Consider the following 22,055-nt stretch of genomic DNA (forward strand, 5'->3'; position numbering starts at 1 on the left):
CCTGCTCTCATTCAAGATCAGGTCAGCAGAGCAGATTAAGCTCTGACATGAAATCCATCACGGCACCGCAGTGCCAGTGAAACACCCTCATGCTGCCGTGTGGGCTGCTCCACTGACTCACAGCACCGCTCAGATCCACACGCAGCCACTTTGGCAGTCAGCTCTTTTTGCTGTTAAGAGGGGGATATAACACAGCGCTCAGACTCATTGCGGTTTCCACTCGGATGGCAGCGATGCCTGTTTTGCAAGACATGAGGCTGGAACATCTGCCTATCCGTAAGGGATGCCTTATCCGCTGATGCAGTTTGTTTGGGCAAATCTCTTATTGACACAGGCTGCCCTCGGTGGAGCTGCAGCTGCTTTAGAAACGGGAGCAGGGGTATCCCCTGGTGAAGAGAAACCAGGGATATTTGTTGCTTGCAAGGGATGCTTTCCTGGCACAAAAGCTACGTAGGTGGCACTGGGGATGACCTGTCCACCAGCCAGGACGCAGGCTGTAAGTGAGGAGGTGGAAGAGACTTCTGCAGTGTATTAGGAAAGATCCCGTGTCCACGGCGCATGCTAAAACTAGCAGCATAGGGACATGTAGAAGACACTGCCTGTAAACAACACCTAGACTGCAAGAGAAAAGGCAATTCTGCAGTGCTTTGTTGGTAGAAATCTTGGCAATGCTTCCAGATCCATGTGCACTGACACTGGACAGCATTTGGCATGTGAATAACAGGAGAAGAAATAGATTATTGCTATAGAAGGGCTTGGTACTGTCTCTGCCAGCCTGGAAGCATCCTCCTGGTACAGAGCACCTGCAAATTGCACGGGGCCTTGTTTAAAGCAGGAAACAAGGAGGTATGAGGAGCAGTTAGGTTAGATGGAGCCCCCTGAGCTTTGAAATGACACCATCAAATGCACAAGGTTAAGAGGGCTGTCTGTGCTGAGGAGGAGGAAGCAGCTCAATGTCCAGCAATAAAATAAAATCTTGCTACAGTATGCAGACCTGGAAGCTGGTGGCATGGGTTTAAAAGAGGCAGAAAGGCAGGTTAAGTCAAAGGTGTGACAATATTGACGTGACTGTTTTGAACAAAATGGAACACGATTTCTGTGTCAGAAGGGCTCTGGCTGGACATAGGCACATGCTATAGCACTGCACATGTATTAAAGGAGTTATTCTGCAGAGATCGGTGAGTAACACGGGGGGAGACCTGGGAGGGAACCAAATCTGAACCCAGGCCGGTCACCCAGGCCTCCTATGAGCAATGCTGCACCCTCAAATCCCACCGCAACGCTGCTGCCATCAAACTCAACGGGTCAAAAGTCTCCTGATGTAGGACCGCTAAAGTCACTGATGATGAAATAGGGTATAAATTCACGTGCTACATCAGTTCCCATCAATACTGAACTAAGCACACTCTCCAGACTTACAAGCTGAAATGCGTATCTTTGTTAAAAGTATTTTTAAGCTATGCAATTGTATGCAGACTTTTTCAATGCTTACTTTTTTTCCACTTTTAATTATACTTAAAAACCAATCTAATTTGTAAAATATCTGATTTGAGACCTGATTCTCATTTAGTAAACCCACTGAATGAACCATTATCTTACTAATGCCTCCTTGAAAAGAAGGTTCTTTAGCAATCATCCAAGACAAGAAACTGCTATTCACTTCCAGGAGCTGTGGATGGGTTTGGGAATTGAAACTGCTGCATATAACAGTGAATCATCAAGTTTCAATATACTGAAGGTGTAGGAGTATTTTTGATGTTCTAGGGAGAGAAACAGCTAACAATGAATCTTGCGTGGAGGCATTTTTTCCCAAAGTTGTTACTGCATTTTAATAGGATATTTTTCAAAGTGTCTGTAGTGCTTCGAGTCCCATAAAACATACCTCAATCTTAAGTCCTACTGAATGTTGTAAAACTTGCAGGATCAGGCACAAGGGAGTCTATGAATTATCAATGGTTTTGTCCTTCTGTACTTTCTATCCAAACTAAATTCTGGCAAAATGATTGCTTTAAATGAAGGAAATGGTAGATAGCCTGTCTGCAAGTTTCCTCATAACTTTCAGAGTTCACATCTGAGCAGTTGTTTTTTTAATGTATGAAAGATGGATTTTCAAACTAAAGTCCTTTATTTGATATGTTATCAAAGAACATACATTTCCCTCTGGAATTGTTTTAATACTTAAGTTAACTTTTGCTGCCTGAGGACTGAGGAAAACAGCAAAAGATGCTGTGCACAAATTGTGCTTAAGGCTTCCGAAGTGAATGATGCTCTAGCTGCCTTGTTTCAGACACCTTCAGCGAATGCACTTCTCAGAAAACACTTAGTATTTGCTGTCAGGGAGCTCAACCCCTCTCGAAAGCCGTGAGCCAGGCATCTGAAAGCCTCTGCCCCAGACCTGCCCTGGTCAAGGGTTGTGCTACAGGAGCAGATGAGCAGCCTAGTGCATGGGGCACTGGGCTGCTCTCCTGGAAACCTGAGATCTTCTCATGGTGATAGCTCACTTTCTGGGAAGTCCCTTTCCTCCTGTGCATGCTGGCTAACCCACCCAGCCGTGACACTGTTTAGCTGCCAAAAGTGGCAAGTCTGAGGCAAGAGCTCAGCAAGGGCCCTCCAGCTCCTGTGCAGGAAGCTGGGGCTGGCAGTGCTCAATCAGCCTGTTGGGATCAGTCCCCCAGCTAAACACACGCATTGCTTCATGAACTCTCAGCTCGGGAAAAGCAAGGGAAGAGACTTTGCAAGGATAATAGTTTTCTACCCTCCATGGCAAGATCTGTCCTCAAACTCAACAGCCCAGATCTGTCACTGAACGCAACCTTGAATAAAGGTGCCTCACTCTCCCTCGACAAGTTAGGATAACTCTGCACCCCAGAAGGAGCAAAGAAGCCGAAACCAAAGCAGACATTCACATGACTCTGGCATATGGATATCACATATTTGGACAACTTCTTCCAATTCTGCAGTTGGACAGCACCAGGCTCCTAATGCACGAGCCCTGCCTACCAAGGGTAATAAAATGTGCTGTTCACATCATTATTAAATAGCAGAATAGCTCTCAGCACTTGACAAGCTGCCTACTTCAAAGCACCGGGTAAGTCAAGACAACCCAGGTACATTTCAGCCCTCGAAAAAAATGAGCTCTAATCTCCGTGCCTGCACAGGGCAGGAGCAGCCTGTGCTGCTGTTGCCAGGGGAACTCAGTAATGTTCAGCGCAATTTAGAAAAAACATCTCTTGCAGAATATTATACGTGTAAGCAGGTCATCACAATAGCTATGTGAGTAGATATGTAAGAAAAGACTCTTCCCTTAGCTGAAAATGGCAAGCTGTTAGGATTAGGATAGGCTGGCTTCCCAAGAGCTGAGTAGTTTGTATGAGTGATATCCCTCATGTGACTTAGAAGAAGCACAGCAGGCCAAAATTTCTGCAGATGCTGCTTATAGATATCACGAGAGAAACACTTTTTTACCATTTTGACCTTTTTTAACTATATAAAACATCTTGGGTGAGATAAGCTTCTTTGATTTTATTTTAGTGGTTAAAAATAAAGAGAGGGGTAAATATCTGTTCTCATTAGTGGTAAAGGCTTAATAAAACTTGTAATATAAACACAGCTTTAAAAGGGAGACATGTCAGCCTTGAGGCTAGCCAGCCTTTCCGCCTCAGTTATACGACTTGATACATGTTGAATTATCTACAGAAGGCTCTTCTACCTAACAGATGCACTGAATTTGTGACTGTGTGTCCTTAGCAGAATGGGAACACTTTTCTAAATAACAGAGATCTGGGTAATACAAATTCAAATACAGAATAATCTAGTGTTGAAACCAGGCAAACTTCTCAGCTCCTACCAAGATCTACATTGGCATACAAATTTCTAGCACTACAAAAAGCTTTGTAGAGCCTGGATTATTTGGAAATCCCAAGGAAAACCAGTGGAAAGCAGGCACTTCAAGTTCTATCTCTAAATAAACACTCTAAACCCACTAGTTCCCTAAAGCAATTTTCAGACACACAACCAAAACCAGATACATTCTCACACCCGTGGATACGGGTGACTTGTCGCTCCCAGTGTGGTCACAGTGACTTGGGTGCCCTAGCACAGACCTTGTGCGCAGCCCTCTGCATTCCTGGTCTACACAACTCAGTGTAGACCCAGCAGGGCCACGATTGGGGCCGTCAACGTTACCTTTGGGATGCCTGCGGCCGTCTCGGACAAGCGAGGGTAGGTGTAGGAGCTGTACGAGTGTCCTTGTTGGTTTGCTTTTAAAGCACTTGCTCCGTAGGGCATGGCTGGCTCCTGCAGACCGGAGCCCGACCGGGACCTCTGCCTCATCGCGGGCTGCGGACTTGCCGGGTTTACGTACGACGACTTTGGCCTTTTCTCATAATCATCCTTGCCCGATCCGTTTCCCCAGTCACTGTCACCGTACTCGAGTCTGTCCTTAGAGTACTCACTTTGCACTGACGTTCGAGAGGGAGTGTAAGGAAAGGGATCTCCATAGTCTAGGGAGGATCCACTAGGAATCCTCTGATACTCCAGCTTTAGGCCACTGTATTCAATCGGTTTGGTGTTCGCTTCTACATGTGAATGATAATCTGGAAGGAACCTTGAGAGGTCTGATTTCAGGGGTTTAACTTCCGAATAATAGAGGTCTCTGGAAGCCACTTTCATCATGTGTCCGTTTTGCTTGGTGGCATAGCTACCTTTGTAGTACCTGTCTAGCTCTTCCCCATAAAGAGTCTTGTCTCTGTATTTTTCCACGACATAGTCCGTAGTAGTATCAGACTCACTGGAATACTGAGAATACGTGATATAACCATTTTCCTCCTGGTGCCTCGGCACATGGTTTGAATTTCCTTGGTGGGGGGTGGGAGGACTTTCCTTCCGTAGAGAATTGGATCTTGTCACGGAGATATTGTCAAATTCTTCCAGCAAGCCATTGATTGAAGTATCCTTTCGAGGTTTATTTCCTCTAACAATAGTCTGAGAATAAAAAATTGCTTTGATTAAATACTTTCATTTAATATCTGACCAGTAAAAACACCAAAAACACAATGATTCACCTAGAAATATATGTAGTGATGTATTATATTTCCCAATCATATACCTAACAATTATTTATTGCCAAGAAAAAGAAAATCTCAAGAAATACTTACAGAATGGCAAGATGACATAAGGAAACAAGAATGGGTTAAATTTTATGTACACCACAAGCTTTGGCATGCACCCTCCAGACACTTTCGAAAAGTCTGATTAAAGAGGTGGGTGTTCAGCAGTCAAAAACAGAGGCATCTAAAATCACTGGTTGTTTTTTAAAGACTCGGTATGATTAAATTTGCTATTATTCACTTGTCTACACCAAGTGAAGCTGGGAGGCTGAATCTGCTTTAAAGAGCATGGATAAGCTCAAAGAAAATCAGTTTTGGAAAGCAGCATACAGATTATCAGGTGCTGTTTTTTGCTGTTTGTTTGTTTTTACAAAACAGTATGTTCACAAGTAACAGAATTACCATGAAGAATTGTTTTGTAGTTAATTTAAGATTACAGACAGCTGGGGGAGAGGGGAAGAGTAATACCTACCAGCATCTCTTTCCTGACATACCCAGCATCCAGCAACCCACCATACACAACCACGGCTTTGGGACATCCACATCACTGGGGCCAGGTGGTGGCAGCTGTGGGACCCTGCTTGTATCCTAATACTATAAAGTCATCAAATACTTTGTCCTCCTCAGATGTCACACCTCTAGATGAAGAAGGGTTTAGGAGTGCAGAATACCATGAGCTCCTTTACTACCTCACATCCTCAGTTCATCCCTACTCATTTCTGTCCAAAACTGGTCCTCCTGGCAGGATGTGGAGTGAGCAATGCTCGATTTCTGCTCTCGTCCTTGCAAGATTGACTTTTTTAGCTAGTATCATCTAAAGATTGTAACATGCGATTACATCCATTTTTCAGCAGTTGACTTCCACTGAGTGCTGCTTCGTGTTTATAAACACCCTGTAAGAATAAGATGTACAGATTAAGGGCTAGGGCCATAAATCAGCATGGCTCGAGTGAAGCACATTTGCTTTGCTGATTCACTGCAGCTAGATATCTGAGGTTACAATTTCACTTGCCTAGTTTTTAAGCAGATTCAGGTACTTTGGGGCCACTTCTCTCACTATGAGAATGACTTAAGCACTACAGCAGGTTGCTGCATCCCTGAGGTTTCGGAGACATGAGAGGATCTCCTTCCTGGGATATGGTGTCCAGTGCAAGAAGGGTGATGTGTAGCACCATCCGTGGAAAACCTAAAGAACATAGTGGTTAAAATTTTCAGCGGCCCCTGTGTCAGAGAGGAATATAAACCTCGTTGACATCTGAGGATACACAGGCTCCCAGATGGCATAGGGACTTCCGAAGAGGGGCCTTCAGTCCTTTTCCAAGTGCTCCAACTAACCAGTTCACAGACATGGGGCTGTAATATACAAACAGGATAACATTTTGCATCTAGTCAAGAGGCACAACGGGCAGTTTTGCCTCTACTTCTCAAGGAGAACCTGTCAGGAAACAGTGAGCAGGGGACATGGCTCCACATTTACCCCTACCAGCCTGTGCCAAGCTCCAGGCAGCCCGAGGACACTCGGGAACAAGCAGGCTCCCTCTGCGAACAAAGGGGACTGCAAAAGGAAGAAGGTACCACTCAGCTTGAAAGCAGCAGGACCTGCCTTTATTTTTGATCTGTCGAGTCTGTGCACAAAATAGTTATCCTGAAGAGCTGACAAATGCAGCATGGGAATGACAAAATAAGGGACTTTGTAAGTCAGTCATGCTGGGACTGTGGAATAGCCATTTCCACATTGGGAACACCGTGGACATTCGGAAACGTGTTTCAGGAACAAATCAACATCTACGTGATGACTGCTTTGATCAGGTCACCACTCAAAAGGTGCTCCTCCAGGAAGATGACACTGAAGCAGAGAATATACCGATGTCCAGAGAGGCAAACACAGTGTTATTTAGGCTTTTTAATCATTCTGTGTTTGGTCTGATTGAAGTATTTGCCTTTTAGCCAGGAGATTTATTACTGGAGCTACGGCTCAGTTTCTTGGAGTTTCTTCTGCACATAAACGGAGTTGAGCATTACACACTTTTGGTGCAGAGCTCTGATCTGTCGCTTGCTGTGACACAGTGTCACACGACGTACAGGTCAAGGAAGGGTTTGGCAGGCAAACCCTAACGTTGCCTTTGCACTCCCGGTCTCACACACACTTCAGCTCTTCCTCACGGCGCGACCGAGTCACCCTCCCGGCTCCTGAGCCCTGCTGCCTGATGGCCCTTCTCTCTGTGTCCCTGTCCACCTCCATTTGCACCCTGCCTGCCCCTGCTTTTCCTCTGCATCTCCACATTGGCCAAGGGCTCTGGGAGTTGCTGAGAAGCTCGAGGGCAGTGAAGACTGTCCACCTCTTTTACACACCAAATAACACTGCATTTTCCCAAACAACAAGCTGGTTGCACTGCACCAAAATTCCCAGCCTGCGGCTTGATGTACTCTGCAAGCTCTGAAATTGCTGGCTCCTAATTCTCAAACATTTCAAATCCAGACCTGACTCTGCATTGCCCTCACAAGCTGGCAGGAGAAGCTGAAAAAATGGCCTTGGCCCCAACAGTCCTGGGCTGGGAGATGCTCAGTCCTCTCTTGAGATGAAGCATCTCAAGATGCCTCACACACAGGCTTGAGCCTTCTCAGCCTAGCTGGGATTTCTGATGTTTTAACTACCAAATCCCACCAAATACCTACAAAAGAAAAGCTGTAACTTTACCCACCTTGGCCAAGTATCATGCAAACAGATGGGCAGGAAGGGGAACACACGTTCCAGGCATCAGCACGTTGTGGCTGCTCAAACCCCTGCTCAGTGCTGGTGCCTGGCCCAGGAAGGGGCAGCCGTGCACTGCTGGACAGGCCCTCACCATGTCCAGCGAGGCAGCCCGGCCGTTCCTGCCGAAAACCTGGGACGTGACTGACAACTCTGGGTCAACAAAGATGCACATGTGAAAACACACACATATGCTGAAATCACCATTTAGGAAGCACTCTTCGCAAAAATGTGCCCCAGCTCCACCAGGCAGTATGTCTGAAAAAGAAACAGGTATTTCCAGCAGAGGCAGGCGACGAATATAAATGGGCCTCCAAAAAGGGCCCACTGCATTACTAGGAAATACTCCCATATTTGTGCTAAATCCTGAAGGCACTCTCATTTTTTTGTCAGGAGCCTTGACAAAGAAAGGCCTGTTTTGGCTTCTGCAGTGGCTGCCTTTCTTCCTCACTGCAGCTGTTGCTTTGCTGAATCTCCACAAAATTAACAGCAATGTACTTCTCCATTATTCAGGGACACAGCTCAGTAAGCCGGGCTCAAAGCAAAGCAATCCTGACCTCCCATTGATCCTCGTGCTGATTTATGTCCATAATTACCTGCCTGGTTTGCTATTTTGAAGCTGGTGATACCAAAACAATAGGACAAGGGAAAGAAAAAAAAAAAAAGGTAGAAAAGGTAGAAAATAGATCACTCCTTTTGACTTTGAAGTCATTCAGGAGGATGAGAGGAATTGGTTGCGTTAAGCTACAGACTCTCTTTGGCAGGATGACTGTGTGATCATTCATATTTAATTATCACATAATAAACTAGCACATTTGACAATGAAATGCTTATAATTGAATACAAGATTGAAATACCCAACTGCCGTCCCACTTCTCCTGTGTAAAGGCATGCCAGGGAGTAAAATGCCAATTTAATCATCTCTCTGGGGCCATCCTTCACAAAGGAGAAGCTTCCTGAAGTAATGGGCATTGTGCAGGCACAAAAGGGTCTCGGAGCAGGAGGGGCCTCGGGGAGCTCTTAGGAAAGAGCAGAAAAGAGCACTTGTCCCTCCTCTCCTTCCAACAGATGTTCTGCTGAAGCAGCCATTGGAAACTGGGATGCCGAGAGCGTTTGGGCTAGAATAAGCACACGCAGGTATCCACGTGTGCATCTGAAGGGAAAGGCATGGTTCTGCTGCAAGGTCGGGACATCAATCAGCTCCTCCTCAAGGGAACCAGAAGACACAAATCTAAGGCATTTCAGAAAAACAAACATAAATGTGTTTATGTTTTAGGGAAATCATCAATAACAACAGGAATTTTCTGCAGAGAGGCGCCTGCCTGGGAGAAACCATTTTGATTATGTGGATTAAAAAAGAGGGTTTTTTTTCTTCCTCACAAACAGGAAAATTGCCTTGTAGGAAATTTCAGTTTTCTAAAAGGAGCATTTGCCATTGAAAAACCAATCGAATGAAGCATTCTTAATTAGCTTTGTGCCTGCAGTGCCTTCTTACCCAGACTGATGAAATTAAGGAGAATTAAGACTTTAAAAGCTCTTGAACCTCAATCTCTTTCATTTGTAAGACCAGAATTTGTTTAGAAGAAGGCTGCTTGGTCCAGACACCAACCATGTCTTAACCACTGTCTTAACAACTGAATAGTTTATTTAATTATTTAATTCCAGGGCCTCATTACTGGCACTACTTAATCTTTAAAAGAAAAGGCAAGATAAAACTTACCTATCCCACAAGCTTGCTGCAAGTCTAAACTAAAATACCATGAGTATCTGTCTGCAGTCTGCAACCATGTAAGCGAAGCACAGCCACTACTGACATAGAAGACATGTCACTGAAATTACTATCTTAAATCAGTATGCAAAAATAATTTAGTGTAAAAAGAATAAAGAAATTATTATTTCAAGATAGCAAACGCTTTCCACAAAACTGTCAGTGCTTTTTTTTGTTTGTTTTGCTTTTAAATTTAGCACTTTTCTCAAATGGAAAGAAATAGATCTTGGAGAGATTCATCAGACAGCCTGATAGAGCATATTTTAAGGAGCAACAATTTTTTTAAAGGAAACATCTAGCATTGTTCTTATGTCCACACAGCAGATAAGTTAGAAAGTAATTTACATGCGATGCAGTGAAATACTGTATATTCCCAACATTTTGCTATTTGGAGAACTTAGGATGTTTATATATAAGTCTAAAGGACTCTGCCATCTCTATGGGCAGAGTTAATTCAGCACAATTTAAGCCTAAAAATGCAGGTATTATTCTTTAAGAACAATAAAAGTAATTACTCTGTAAGAATATGCACAGTGTATTGAAAATTAAAAAAAAATAAACCAAAGAGGATGTTTCTACAGAAAAAAAAGTTAAGTTGGATACACTAACTTGTCCCAAGAAGAAGTAATGGTAACAAGCAGGCTACATCAGAAGTTATGCAAACACAGTTTTACCAGTAATTAGAGAGTAACTAATGACTCATATTTGCAATCTTCAGCCTATATGCTTTATAAACTAAAAAGAGCAACTCATATTTCCATATAAAGAGGGAAGATTATTTTCCCTCATGTATATTTATGTAGAAAATATGTTTTTTTCTACTACTCATCTTTTCAATCAAAATAATTTCTAATGTTGCTACAGATAAAATGGACAGATAACAACAAAAAAACAAAGCCTGATTTGCTAAGCTTTATGAAGGCTTTGTTTCTATCTGCTGAGATCATCTAATGGAAACTTGTACAATAACCAGACATGCATGAACAACAGAAATCAAAACCTATGGTATGTACAACTTTGTTTAACTAGGTTCCACAAGGGATTTGTTATAGTCGATATCCAATGTTTATTAAAGAACATTTTTCAATGCAAAACATTGAGCAATTTAGGGCAGATCAATACTACAATAGATTAAGGAGTGCCAGGGAATTTTATGCTACCACTACTGTCGTACATTAAAATCAATGAAAACCAAACTATATGAATTAAAGTGCGGTACTCTGAAGCCGCAGCTTCCATTTCATTTCCATTGCTTTGTGGACAGGTTTGGCGTTCGTTCTGGATCCCAGTGACAGTAGACATATTTCACGGCGTTTCTTTAGTGGTCTGTCCTGCAGTGATAAGCTATAATGGATCTGTCTTTAAGAACAGCTGTCTTGCCTTGTTTCCAAAAGGAGATGAAAAACAGCTTCTGCTCTCAAATACTGTATTAACCTTGACAATAATGAAGTGGGTAATTAACTGTTTTGCCCTAATATGACCTTGCGTTTATTGTCTTTAAAGCTACTATGCTTTATGCACTCATTAAGAATATATCCTCTTTTGTCCTTCCAGAACTCTCTTTTCAGAGGTCTGCGTGGATTTAAAATATATGACGTGCAAAGCAAACAAATGTCCTTTTAGGAAATGTCATCTCATAAACAGCCAATCTAAATTCTGGTTTTGTTTCTGGCTCATCCTCCGCTTTTACTATACATAAAACAAAAGCCCAATCTACAGATATCTGAAAATCAAATTTTCTTAGGAAAAGGGATACAGTGCAAAGCCATTAAAAATAATGTCAGTATAAACAATGGACCAGGCATGTGAAGTATTGGAAACTGTTCACAATACTACACATTACTCCTCAGTGTGAGCATATTTGAAGACCTTGGAGGAAGAAATTGTGCTTGTTATCAGTTCAGAAAGCAAGCCCTAGCTCTTCCTGGAGTTAACAGAGTTTTATGCTGTCAGCTCCAGGCATAAGAGCTGTTGGGGCCCACATTTGGTTGCTTGTCCTAGGCAGGAGAGGCTGTGGGACTGCAGAACTGAGAATGCCCTTGCACAAATTCGAAATGTCAGGAAACATGCCAAAAGAGATGGGGGACAGGGCTGTGACCCTATATATCCATGCCTGCTTTAGCCCACCTAACGCCACGCAGATTTGTGAGGCCTGCGCTCACCGCAGAAGGATGGAAGCAACGCTGCATTGCTATCTGCAAAAGGTGAGCTTCTGTGTCAGTCTTAGATATTAGGTAGCACAGAACACCTGTCTGTTTTCCGAACAAAACGAATTTATAGAGTAAACTAAGGATTATGTTTAGTGACTTAAGTTGCATCTCTTTCCCCAGCATTTTCTCCCATGTAATGATGGAGGAACTCTCTTGGGCAACTCGCTCATACATCACTCCTCTCTGAAGTCTAAATTCCCAGATTAGGAGTTGTGATTTTTACAGTGTCTGTCACAGGGAATTAGGCCGTGAGGACAAGCTCCCTTTAAGGGACAAGCCTGACTGATTTATCCACATTTTCAGGCTAAGGAACTCAACTTATCTTCTACATCTTCAGCCTGGTGGTCACCCATTCCTTATGGTTCCACCTAGCATGCAGACCTCACACCTCATCACCAGCCACTCCACAAACTCTCCCTTTGGCTATCACTGCTTTAGCCCCTAGGGCAAGGTCCAGCCGTTCAAACTTCTTGCACATAGCTTTGTCCAGCCTGTTATCCATGAGGAAATACAAGCTCTCAAGTCTCCACTGTATCTCTTGGTACCCTCCAAGTCCCCCTTGGTCCACTTGGGTGAATTGTCCAAGTCAAAAACAAGTGATGCATTTGAGCAGGCGGCTCCCACCCTAGACAGGCATGGAGCAGATACGGCTAGATGGATGGATGTGCAGGCACCAGAGATCTGCCCTAGCTGAACGCCTCATTTTCCAATGGCAATAAAAATCATTAAACTATATGTGAAGTTTAGTGAGCTTGTGACACACAGTATTATCCTGGGAACATGTGTTTTGCCACAGCAACTAATCAGATCTATGTCTAGAAAGTGTGCTGGAAGGGAAGAAGCAAGATTTATCACTGCACAGTCTAGTAGTGTCCTACTGGACCTATTCTGTGTTTGATCTACAGCCTGTCTACAACGCGGCTATTACTCAGAGTTAGTCACAAGGAATATACCATGACTAGGGATGTATATGAGAACATTTCTTCCTAAAGCCTGTAATTTAAAGTTTGGTTTACACCTAGAAAGGTCCAGAGTCAGTATCTTTTCTGTTTTTAAGGATTTCTTCCCAATGATATATATTCTCATTCTCCCCACAAAAAAAATATTCCTTTTTGGTATCCCATAAATTGCTCTCATGGCAAGGAGTTCTGGAGGTTACACACATATTGGATGCAAAGAAAAAAATTATTTAATTTTCACACTGCTTATGTATTTGCTGCCTTTAAGTCTGATTTAATGTTTTGACAACTGGCACATCTCTCCCTGTTCCTTTTAGTGTCTGCTTATTATGAATTTGTCTAATCCTTTTTTGATTGTCTGATGCCACAACCTCCTTTGGCAACAGGATCCACCGTTCAACCTACGCCTGGTATATAACAGTACCTTATCTGCCTTAGGTCCATTTGCTTCCAAGCCTTCATCGCGACTCATCCAGACAGAAGAGTCCCAAACTATTCTACTTGCTTCTTTAAGTCCCACAGAGTGTCAGGCTACATCTTTAGGCACCAAGATGCCTTTGAAGAAGTCAGCCCTTACAGCTGAAGCCAATGGATCTTACAACAATTTGCCATCCTTTGCAATCTGCTGCGGGGACCACCCTGCTGCTGGTCCTACCTCACCTATAAAGAAAGACGGGAACTCAGGAAATCTTATCCCTACAAGATTCGCTCCTCCTCCTCTCAATTTACTTCCCTTTGCTTCAACGTACTGCTCTAGTTCCTGTGCTCTGAGCAGATCTACAAATTCCCATTGTGGGACAACCCTCAGATAGCACCTTCCCTAAACAAAGAAGAACCAAAAAAACCAAACAAACCCAAATTAAACCTCAGCAAAGTCCACCTCTGGGCTTTTTACTAGCTGGGAGGGCAGTGGCATCCAGACACAGGCCATTGCTTGGTCACCAATGCTGCAGTGAATCATAGAATTACAGAATCGTTACAGTTGGAAGGGACGTCTAGAAATCATTTAGTCCAACCCCCCTGCACATGTAGGGTCACCTAGAGCACGTGGCACAGGACTGCATCCAAGCAGGTTTTGAAGATCTCCAGAGAAGGAGATCCCACAACCTCTCTGGGCAGCCTGTTCCAGTGCCCTGTCACCCTCACTGTTAAGAAATTTTTCCTTAAGTTCATGTGGAACTTTTGGTGCTTCAGTTTGTGGCCATTACCTCTAGTTCTGTCGGTGGCCACCAGTGAAAAGAGGCCAGCACCATCCTCCTCACTGCCTCCCTTGAGGTACTTCTAGACACTGATCAGATCCCCTCTCAGCCTTCTCTTCTCCAGGCTGAACAGGCCCAGCTCCCTCAGCCTCTCCTCATAGGGCAGATGTTTCAGGCCCCTGATCATCCTTGTGGCCCTGCGCTGGACTCTCTCCAGCAGCTCCACATCCCTCTTGTACTGTGGAGCCCAGAACTGGACACAGTACTCCAGATGCGGCCTCACCAGGGCTGAGTAGAGGGGCAGGATCCCCTCCTTCGACCTGCTGGAGACGCTCTTCTTAATGCACCCCAGGATCCCATTGGCCTTCTTGGCCACAAGGGCACACTGCTCCCTCATGGTCAACTTGTCATCCACCATGACGCTCAGATCCTTCCCCACAGAGCTGCTCGAATGCCCTTTCTGTGATGGGCTCATCACTGAGATCTGACTCAACACCACTGGATGTAAAAAACAGCTTTTTCTCTGTCCACCTACTATCACTTGACATGTTACTCAACTCATGACAGACGCTAATAGTGGCAGAGCGCATGAATTTTTTTTTTACGACTGAAAGGGCAATTGATACCTGTAATGACACGTTGCTGTATTTTCTATGGCAAGAAAGGTCACTACAAGTTGTGTCAATTAAAAAATCCTTTGTAGAGATTGATTCACCATTTCGGCATGACGTCTCCGAGATTACTTCACTCTCCTTACCATTGTACCAGAGACCCTGACTTTGGAGGACCATCATGTTCAGCCTTTGCAGCCTCGTCACACCACTGTATCACTGTGATATTAGACCCTTGTCTCTCTACTAATTTCATCAGAGTAGAGGCAAAGCAGAGCCTTGCTCCGCTCTGCTTGGCCTTTGCTATTTATTTCATCACACATATAATAAATAGAAAACTACAGACTAAGGCAAAAAGAAATTATCTCAAAATTCCTCCCTTTGAGGAAGAACAGATACTAGAGATAGTCTTCTGTTCAAGAGACCTCCTCCTATGCATCCATAAACCTTGCAAAGAAAAATACTTCCTCTTCACTTTGCAAGGGGTAGATCACAAAAAGCAAGAATGAGCCCAGGCTGAACTCTGCAGTCCCTTTTGGTGGGACCCCTCGAAAGGGACTGAGCTGGCTGGGGAAGCTGGACACAATGCAGGGGTTTCAGCAAGGGTGACAGTTTAATTATTGAAAGAATTAATAATGTTGAAATGAAATTTACTCTGACTGAAAAGTATGTATTAGTTTGTAGATCAAGATAAATGTATATCTTAAATTTGAGACAAGAATGATATTCTTAACAGCAATGTTACTGCCAGTTGTTCAAAAATCTTAAGAAAGTAAAATGATGGAAAACTCAAAAGACGACTAACCAAAACTGCACTGTGTAATTTGTCAGCCTTCCCAGAAGTTTTGTAAGTCAGTTGCCATAACAACAAGAGCAACACTTCATTATAATCACATTCACTGGTAGTTCCTCTGACATTTTAAAATACAGTAACTTCAACAAAACATTCAGTTTTAAAATTCCACTCAAATATTTACCTTGTAGTAACTTTTCCTTCTTTCTGATTTAAAATACATAAACATGGTCATTATATATAATTTGAAATGTTATTAGAAAACTATTAAATGTCAAAAATAATTATTCTGGCTGTACTTATAATACTTCAAGTATATGTGATTTGATATATAATATGTATACACAGGTATCTTAGACACACGACAGAGTGAAATATGATTTAAAAGTTTTATCACAAGAGCAAATTAGGGTATGTATTACTGATAACCATTCCACATGGAGAAAAACAGAGAACAGAGTTTCAAAAATTCAGAACTTCAATTTCACAGGACTTTTGACACATCTTTTTTTTTTTTTTATTCCAGGATGGAACAAGAGGGCAAAATGTCCCACAAGATGAAACTCCTAAAAAAAATTAAGTGTAGGAAGCTAAAGTGCCCCCTCAATAACACTCCATTTTTGTAAGACTAACGTAATTCATTTCAGTAGCATTAAGAGTAGAACAGCTAAGCCAAAAAAACACATGAAAACATTTCACAGACTAGTTTTCTGGCCACATTTTGGATAAAATTTGACCATCAATATAAAGATTTCATATTTGGTCAAACCAGTATTTTTTGAAATAAATAAATAAATAAATAATTCGGTTCCTCATCTCTGCTATATAAAACTAAGAGAACCTGGGCATCCTGTTTCTCCACCTCTTCAGTACTTTAAAATCTGCTGGTATCTCCACGCTAAGGCAATATGCCTTTGCTTTTTTTCCCCCAAGGAAGATGTAAAGAAATTTCAAAAGGATTTATTGCGAATATGGTCCTATCCTTATGCTTTAAATCTCCTTACTGTTGGTGTTACAGCTGTGATCCTACAACTTATGGTCTGATCAAAGCACTGACAGTGTCTCTCAGTGCCATGCAGAGGCACCTCACAGTCTTTGACCCATGTGGAATTCGTAAGTAGTTAAAAGCCCCCAAACTTCAAACATCCATTTTCTCAAGAAACTTTCTGGTCTCGAGAAGAGATGATAGAACTCCAAGAAACACAACTGTGCTTTGCAGTCTTGTAAGGCTAAGACAGAAGCAGACTCAAACTCATGACGTCGTTGTTCCAAGCCAAATTCTGCTCTTTTTGCATCATCAGCAGATGTAAAATCCTAAAGGGAGATGCGCGTCCCTGCAGTGTCTTTAAGTCTATGACATTACCTGTAATTAGTGCGCGTAGGTTTGTGCTAGGCACACTTTATTCCTTGCTATACTGACTGTTTTTAAATATTTTGTTTTGTTTTCACTGAAAGGCACAGAATTTGTCAACACAGTTTCATGCCAGCACACCTTTTGCAGTTGCTGGGGAAGACATTTTCAACGCTGACATTTCAAGTGCTCCTCAAATGCCTAGGAACGGTGATCCCGCAGGGTATTAAAAGCGTGACAAACCCAAGTGCATCTCCAGAGGAAATCTGCAAGGAACTGTGCACAAAAGCTGCCAAGAGGTTTTTGGCTTTAGTTGTAGGATTTGGATGCTGCTGACACCGCCTCGCTGAGGTGCTCTCTTGCTCCAGCAGAGCCCACTTGACGTGATCTGCAGGGACTTGGATACAACACACGGGCCAGCAATCCCAAAGTGTGAATCATGGGATTCACAGATGAAAGCAGTTTCTGGTCAGAGGCATCTAAAGCAAAATGTATTGCAAAATTGCACTTCAGAACAAGTGTTAAATGGCACATATTCAACAGTGCCGACTAAGCTGTCCATTGCTTTGAACTTAGGATAAATGTTTGCATAGTAGAAAATGGCACCAAACTTTGTTAGTGACAGAATCAAGCATCCAGGAACATGAATCAGGCACTTAAATCTAACTGGATCTAAAGTAAAATCTATTTAGACATTACTTCTCTATCACAACATCAGTATTCTACGTTTATACACAATTGGTTCTGGGTACTAGGGTGCTGCCTGCTGCCCCCACAATTAAAGAATAGCTCACCCAGTCTATAAAAGGGGGACGTGCAGGGTAAAACTTCCCATCCAGGTGATGCTTCCCCGGACGAGCTCCCCACTCTGCCCTAAACACACGCGTTAACAGATGCGAGGCTGACAGAGCGTCACCCCAATTAACGATCCGACTCTTCTTCTCAGGGAAAGGTTTTTGGCTGCGGTTCGACTGAACCCTCCAAAATCCGTCAGTGAGTTCCAGTGTGACAATATTTTACGCTATGGCAATAGCTGCTTTTGTCTAACCGCTTTGGCAGCAGGGAGCTGGTTTTGATGGCAGAGGCTCCTAAGCCAGGCGCTTTAGGTGCTGCAGCTGTGATCATCTTCCTGGTCTTAATTACAATGAGGACTCTTCGAGTCTGGTAAGTTGTAAGAAATAATTTAAGCTATATTCCTTTTTTATGCAATTTACCACAGTGAAGTAGTTTTTACAGATGTCAAGAGTTTGAACACAAACTCAACGTTCCTGTTTTACAACGTACGGAGGCCGGTTGGGGAAGCTTCCTGTGCTCCAAAAGCCATAAAACCGCATTGTGAATTACATCCCCACTTCACAAGTCATCAGGCACGCGCAGCAAGCGGAACGGGAAGCCGTGGTCCCGACAGCTGCGGAGCCTGGATGGCGCAGATCGATGGCGCTCAATTCCCAGGAGACAGAGCTCAGGCTCGAGACGGCCACTGCAATCAGAGCCCAGGCTATTCAGGATTAAAACAACAGCAAAAATGGAGCAAATTCTCTGACTTCATAGAATTTCAGATTCTGTATTAACAGAATCTGGCACTGCAAATAGCAGCATTTTCTTTTCTTCCAAAGAAATACAACTTCTCATTTTCAAAACAGTTAACGACTGTTTTTAAATAAGAAGAGTTAGCAGTAAGAATGATGTATGAAATGGTTCTAACCATCATGGAATGACTGCCAATCAAAAACATGGACATTTAGCAGAAAGAGCCCCTGTGCAGAAATCTAAGCAGTTAGGTCTAACTTACAAGATAGGCAATAGGAAAGATGGGAAGAATTTTCTGAGCTCATATTTAATTTACTCAGTCTTGTAAAGGAAAACTGCAAATCAAACTCCTTATTGGACATCATCTCTAGGGAACCAAAAAGAACTGGAAGATTTCAGAGAATTGTCTGCATTAGAGTAACTTGCAGCAATGATACATGGGACAATAAAATGATCTCATTTGCAAGAAACTGCTACGACATTTGTAGGGTAATTGTGATTTGATTTGATTTGCTGGACCGCACCACCTCCAACTGCATCCCGTTCCCAGCAGTAGATTGGCCCTGACACTCCTAATAAATTATTCCATCTGTCTGAAAAAAGCGCCACAAACTGCTGCTGCTTCCCCATCCTATGCCACTTAGGGCAGCAAAAGAAGTAGAAATTAAGGAAATGGGCTCGCCGGCAGCATGGGATGCTCAGGGTGAGAGCCATGGAGAACCCCCTTCTCCTCCTCCTCAGCGCTTTTGCGGCAGCAGGTCCCTGTGCCCGCGCTGATGCTTCTCCCAGCTGGCACATGAAGGTGGACACGTTCAAGCCAGTTTTCTCTGCCAATATGTTCCAATCCTAGTAAGAAAGCGTGGCTTCATGCGGAGGCAAACACTTAAAGGGAACAGGTTAAATCCGGGGCTTTTTGAACTGTGAGCATTTGACTAGTGAGCGTTTTCGCTGAACGTTTATTCTGTGCTCTAAAGGATTTATTAAACACAAATTACGCCACAGACAGCAATAGTTGTTTTGTTCAGACTACAAAACTGTTTATTTCAGTACAATTCATAATCTCTTGCTATTCTTTTAGCTGTGCAACTCCAACAGCTAACTAAAGCCTATTGGATATGACCTTTGCAATTAAGAAGGAAAAGTTCTCATCCCGAATATTTCTCCTTTGCTCATTTCTCTCCCTTCAAACATCTGCACCTGACATGCCCTTGTATTTTGCATCCTTGCAATTTGTCCTGTGGAAACAACGGTTCAACAGAAAATATATTTAAAAGTCTCTACAGGTAAACCAGCCCCATCTTGAACAAATTTCATCATCTTGTCCAGGCAGGTTTCTCCTCACCCGTGCTGCCCGCTAAGCCCCTGACGTGCAGGCGGGTGAATTTCCGAAGATTTTTTGCTGCCACCTTGTGCTCAGCACTGATGTGTAGGGGTTTGCTCACATCCACATGCTATTTCATCCCTGCCTTCTTTTAAGTTATACGATGCTACCAGAAGGGACTATGAGGAAGGATCTGGGGCTTTAGCACTGACCGTATGCTCCCAGAGGATCGTACTTCATTTCTGAAACTCTGATACCAAGATTCATATCTTTTACATGCCAACTTACAAAATGTTTCTTAAGCTCTAAAGCCTGGTAGTCTGTCTTGGAAAATGAAAACCACATTTCAAGCAAGCAGGGTGCTACTGCTGCTGCCTTTTGAGTCTGTTAAAAGAACACAAATAGAAAAATAGGAGAAAAAAAAACTTTTTTTGCTCCTTGCAATATTTATTTTGCATGGTAGGTAGGAGAATTTTTCGAATGGGCAATGCCTGTGTTTCCATGTGCTCCTTATGAACCCTGCAGACATGTTGGTGTCTACGAATCAACTGCAACAGACCCTCACCACAGGGCTGAACATGAGGGGTTTCTGGTAAGGGACAAATAGAAAAGCTATGTGAATAATTGATTTTCTGGTTCATTAGTTGAATTGAAAAACAGGAACACTTTGTGCTTTGAATCAATCTGAAGTAATAACGTTTCTGTTTCCTTGTCCAAACCAGGCTCTAGAAAAACAATTTCATGCCAGGTTGAATAGTTAGTTAATCAGGAACCTCAGTGTTCAGGAGGTCATAAACTCAGATGCTGTGAAGAACTGGGAATACACCAGGTGGCTGAAAGCACCTACGGGGGAGGATTTGCCCCCAAAAAAATAGCTGAAACAAAGCTTTTTTGATCTTCAGAAACATATTTTCTTCCACTTAAAACTACCTACATTGAAATTGCACGTTCCATAAAACGAACCACTCATCTAAAACTTTCTTCCTATTCTATTGGTCAGGTACATTCTCTCTTGTGGAACTAATCTTTATAAGTACAAGCAATATTCTTCTAATGCACATTATGTAAAAAGCTGCAATTTTTTCAAATTACACTATTCAAAATAAGAGTGAAAGGCCCCGCTAAACAACACAGTACATATGAGAACATATTAATCTAGTGGCATAAAATGAAACTTTGAACTGTGAATTTCTCACATTTATTCATACCGAGGCTGATTTATATTTGGATAGTGATCGACTTCCTGCAAGACCACATGAAATTGCAGACTTGGCTCTTCTCACGCCAAGATAATGTCTGTGTAAAACACATTCATTGACACTAGGTGGCATATTTGTATTATATCTGTACAGAAAGAGAGCAATGGGAGCACAGAGATGAAGCAAAGTTGTACTGACATTTAAAATATGCCAAATCAAACAGCCCTCCAGCCTGAAGCATTATCCTCGAGTAAGAAAAAGCTTCTAAACTACATTACAGTGGGTTGCCCTGGCACTATGTAGCATCAAATACATCCCAGTTTAACGACCAGTGTACAGCCAGAGTGCAGCTGCAAATAAGCCTAGGCTTACTAGAAGGTAAGAAAGAAGCAGGTTAGAAAAATCTACGTTGGGAGGGACCTCTGGAGGTCATCTAGTCCCAACTCCCACTCAAAGCAGAGATAACTTCAAGGACAGGCTGGTTTGATCAGAGCCTTGCTTGTCCATCAGGTTTTGGCATCTCCAAGGGCAGAGGTTGTGCAGCCTCTGTGGGCCCCTGTCCCACTGCTCAACCACTGCCTTTCCCTGCCACTTCTGAGTTCCTCTGCGCAACCTGTGGGCTCTGGCCCTTCTGCTGAGCACCTCTGCCCCCTCCACAGCTCCCTTGGCTTAGCGTGGCCAAGCTAAGCCACGCTGCAGGCATGGGTGCTCCCACTGGGCCGCCCACGCCGCACACTTGCCTTTGCCTGTTCTCCCTTGCCTTTCCTCGTCTGAAGGACGCAGAGCAGCAAGTGGGGAAGGTCAGAGGTTTTAGCCAAAGTGCCCTTTCAAAGTCTATAAATGCCAAGCGCCAGTTGTTCAGCATGAATTATTAAACATGCGGTTGCAAAGACGGCCCACGAGATGTCAGCAGCTTCCCAAGTCCTGTGCGAAGGCAGTGGAGCTGGTACTCGGCTCAGGAGCATCCTTGGAGGATGGGAGCCCACCCCAGGGACAGCCTGGAAAGAGCAGAAGGGGAAAGCACCAGGCGTCTGTGGAGAGAAATAGAGCGGCAGCATTCAAAGGAATGGAAATGAGAGACAAGATAGGCATGAAGAGCAGACACTGACATAATCTTCCTTTGCCATTTGATTTCTGTTCAGAATGAACACGGGTAAGCTCTGGAGTAGCCTCCTGGAACTGGGCCTCTTGATTTTAGTGTTTAAAACTCAAATTAGGCCCCTGGAATCACAGCACAGATCATGTGTATTGGAC

General features: G+C 43.3%; 1 protein-coding gene across 1 annotated transcript in view; it reads right to left on the bottom strand.

Annotated features, from left to right (window-relative positions):
• The window catches only part of PAK5 (p21 (RAC1) activated kinase 5), a 43,550-nt gene that overhangs the window by 16,115 nt on the left and 5,380 nt on the right, over positions 1–22,055 (bottom strand). The window contains exon 2 of the mRNA XM_010218160.2: positions 4,186–4,983. Coding sequence (XP_010216462.2) covers positions 4,186–4,983 — 798 coding nt within the window. The remainder of the gene's footprint in view (positions 1–4,185; positions 4,984–22,055) is intronic.

The sequence above is a fragment of the Tinamus guttatus genome, unplaced genomic scaffold (assembly GCF_059628265.1).
Source record: "Tinamus guttatus ecotype Peru unplaced genomic scaffold, ASM5962826v1 Tinamus_guttatus_pri_ptg000403l, whole genome shotgun sequence".
NCBI classification, from domain to species: Eukaryota; Metazoa; Chordata; class Aves; order Tinamiformes; family Tinamidae; genus Tinamus; species Tinamus guttatus.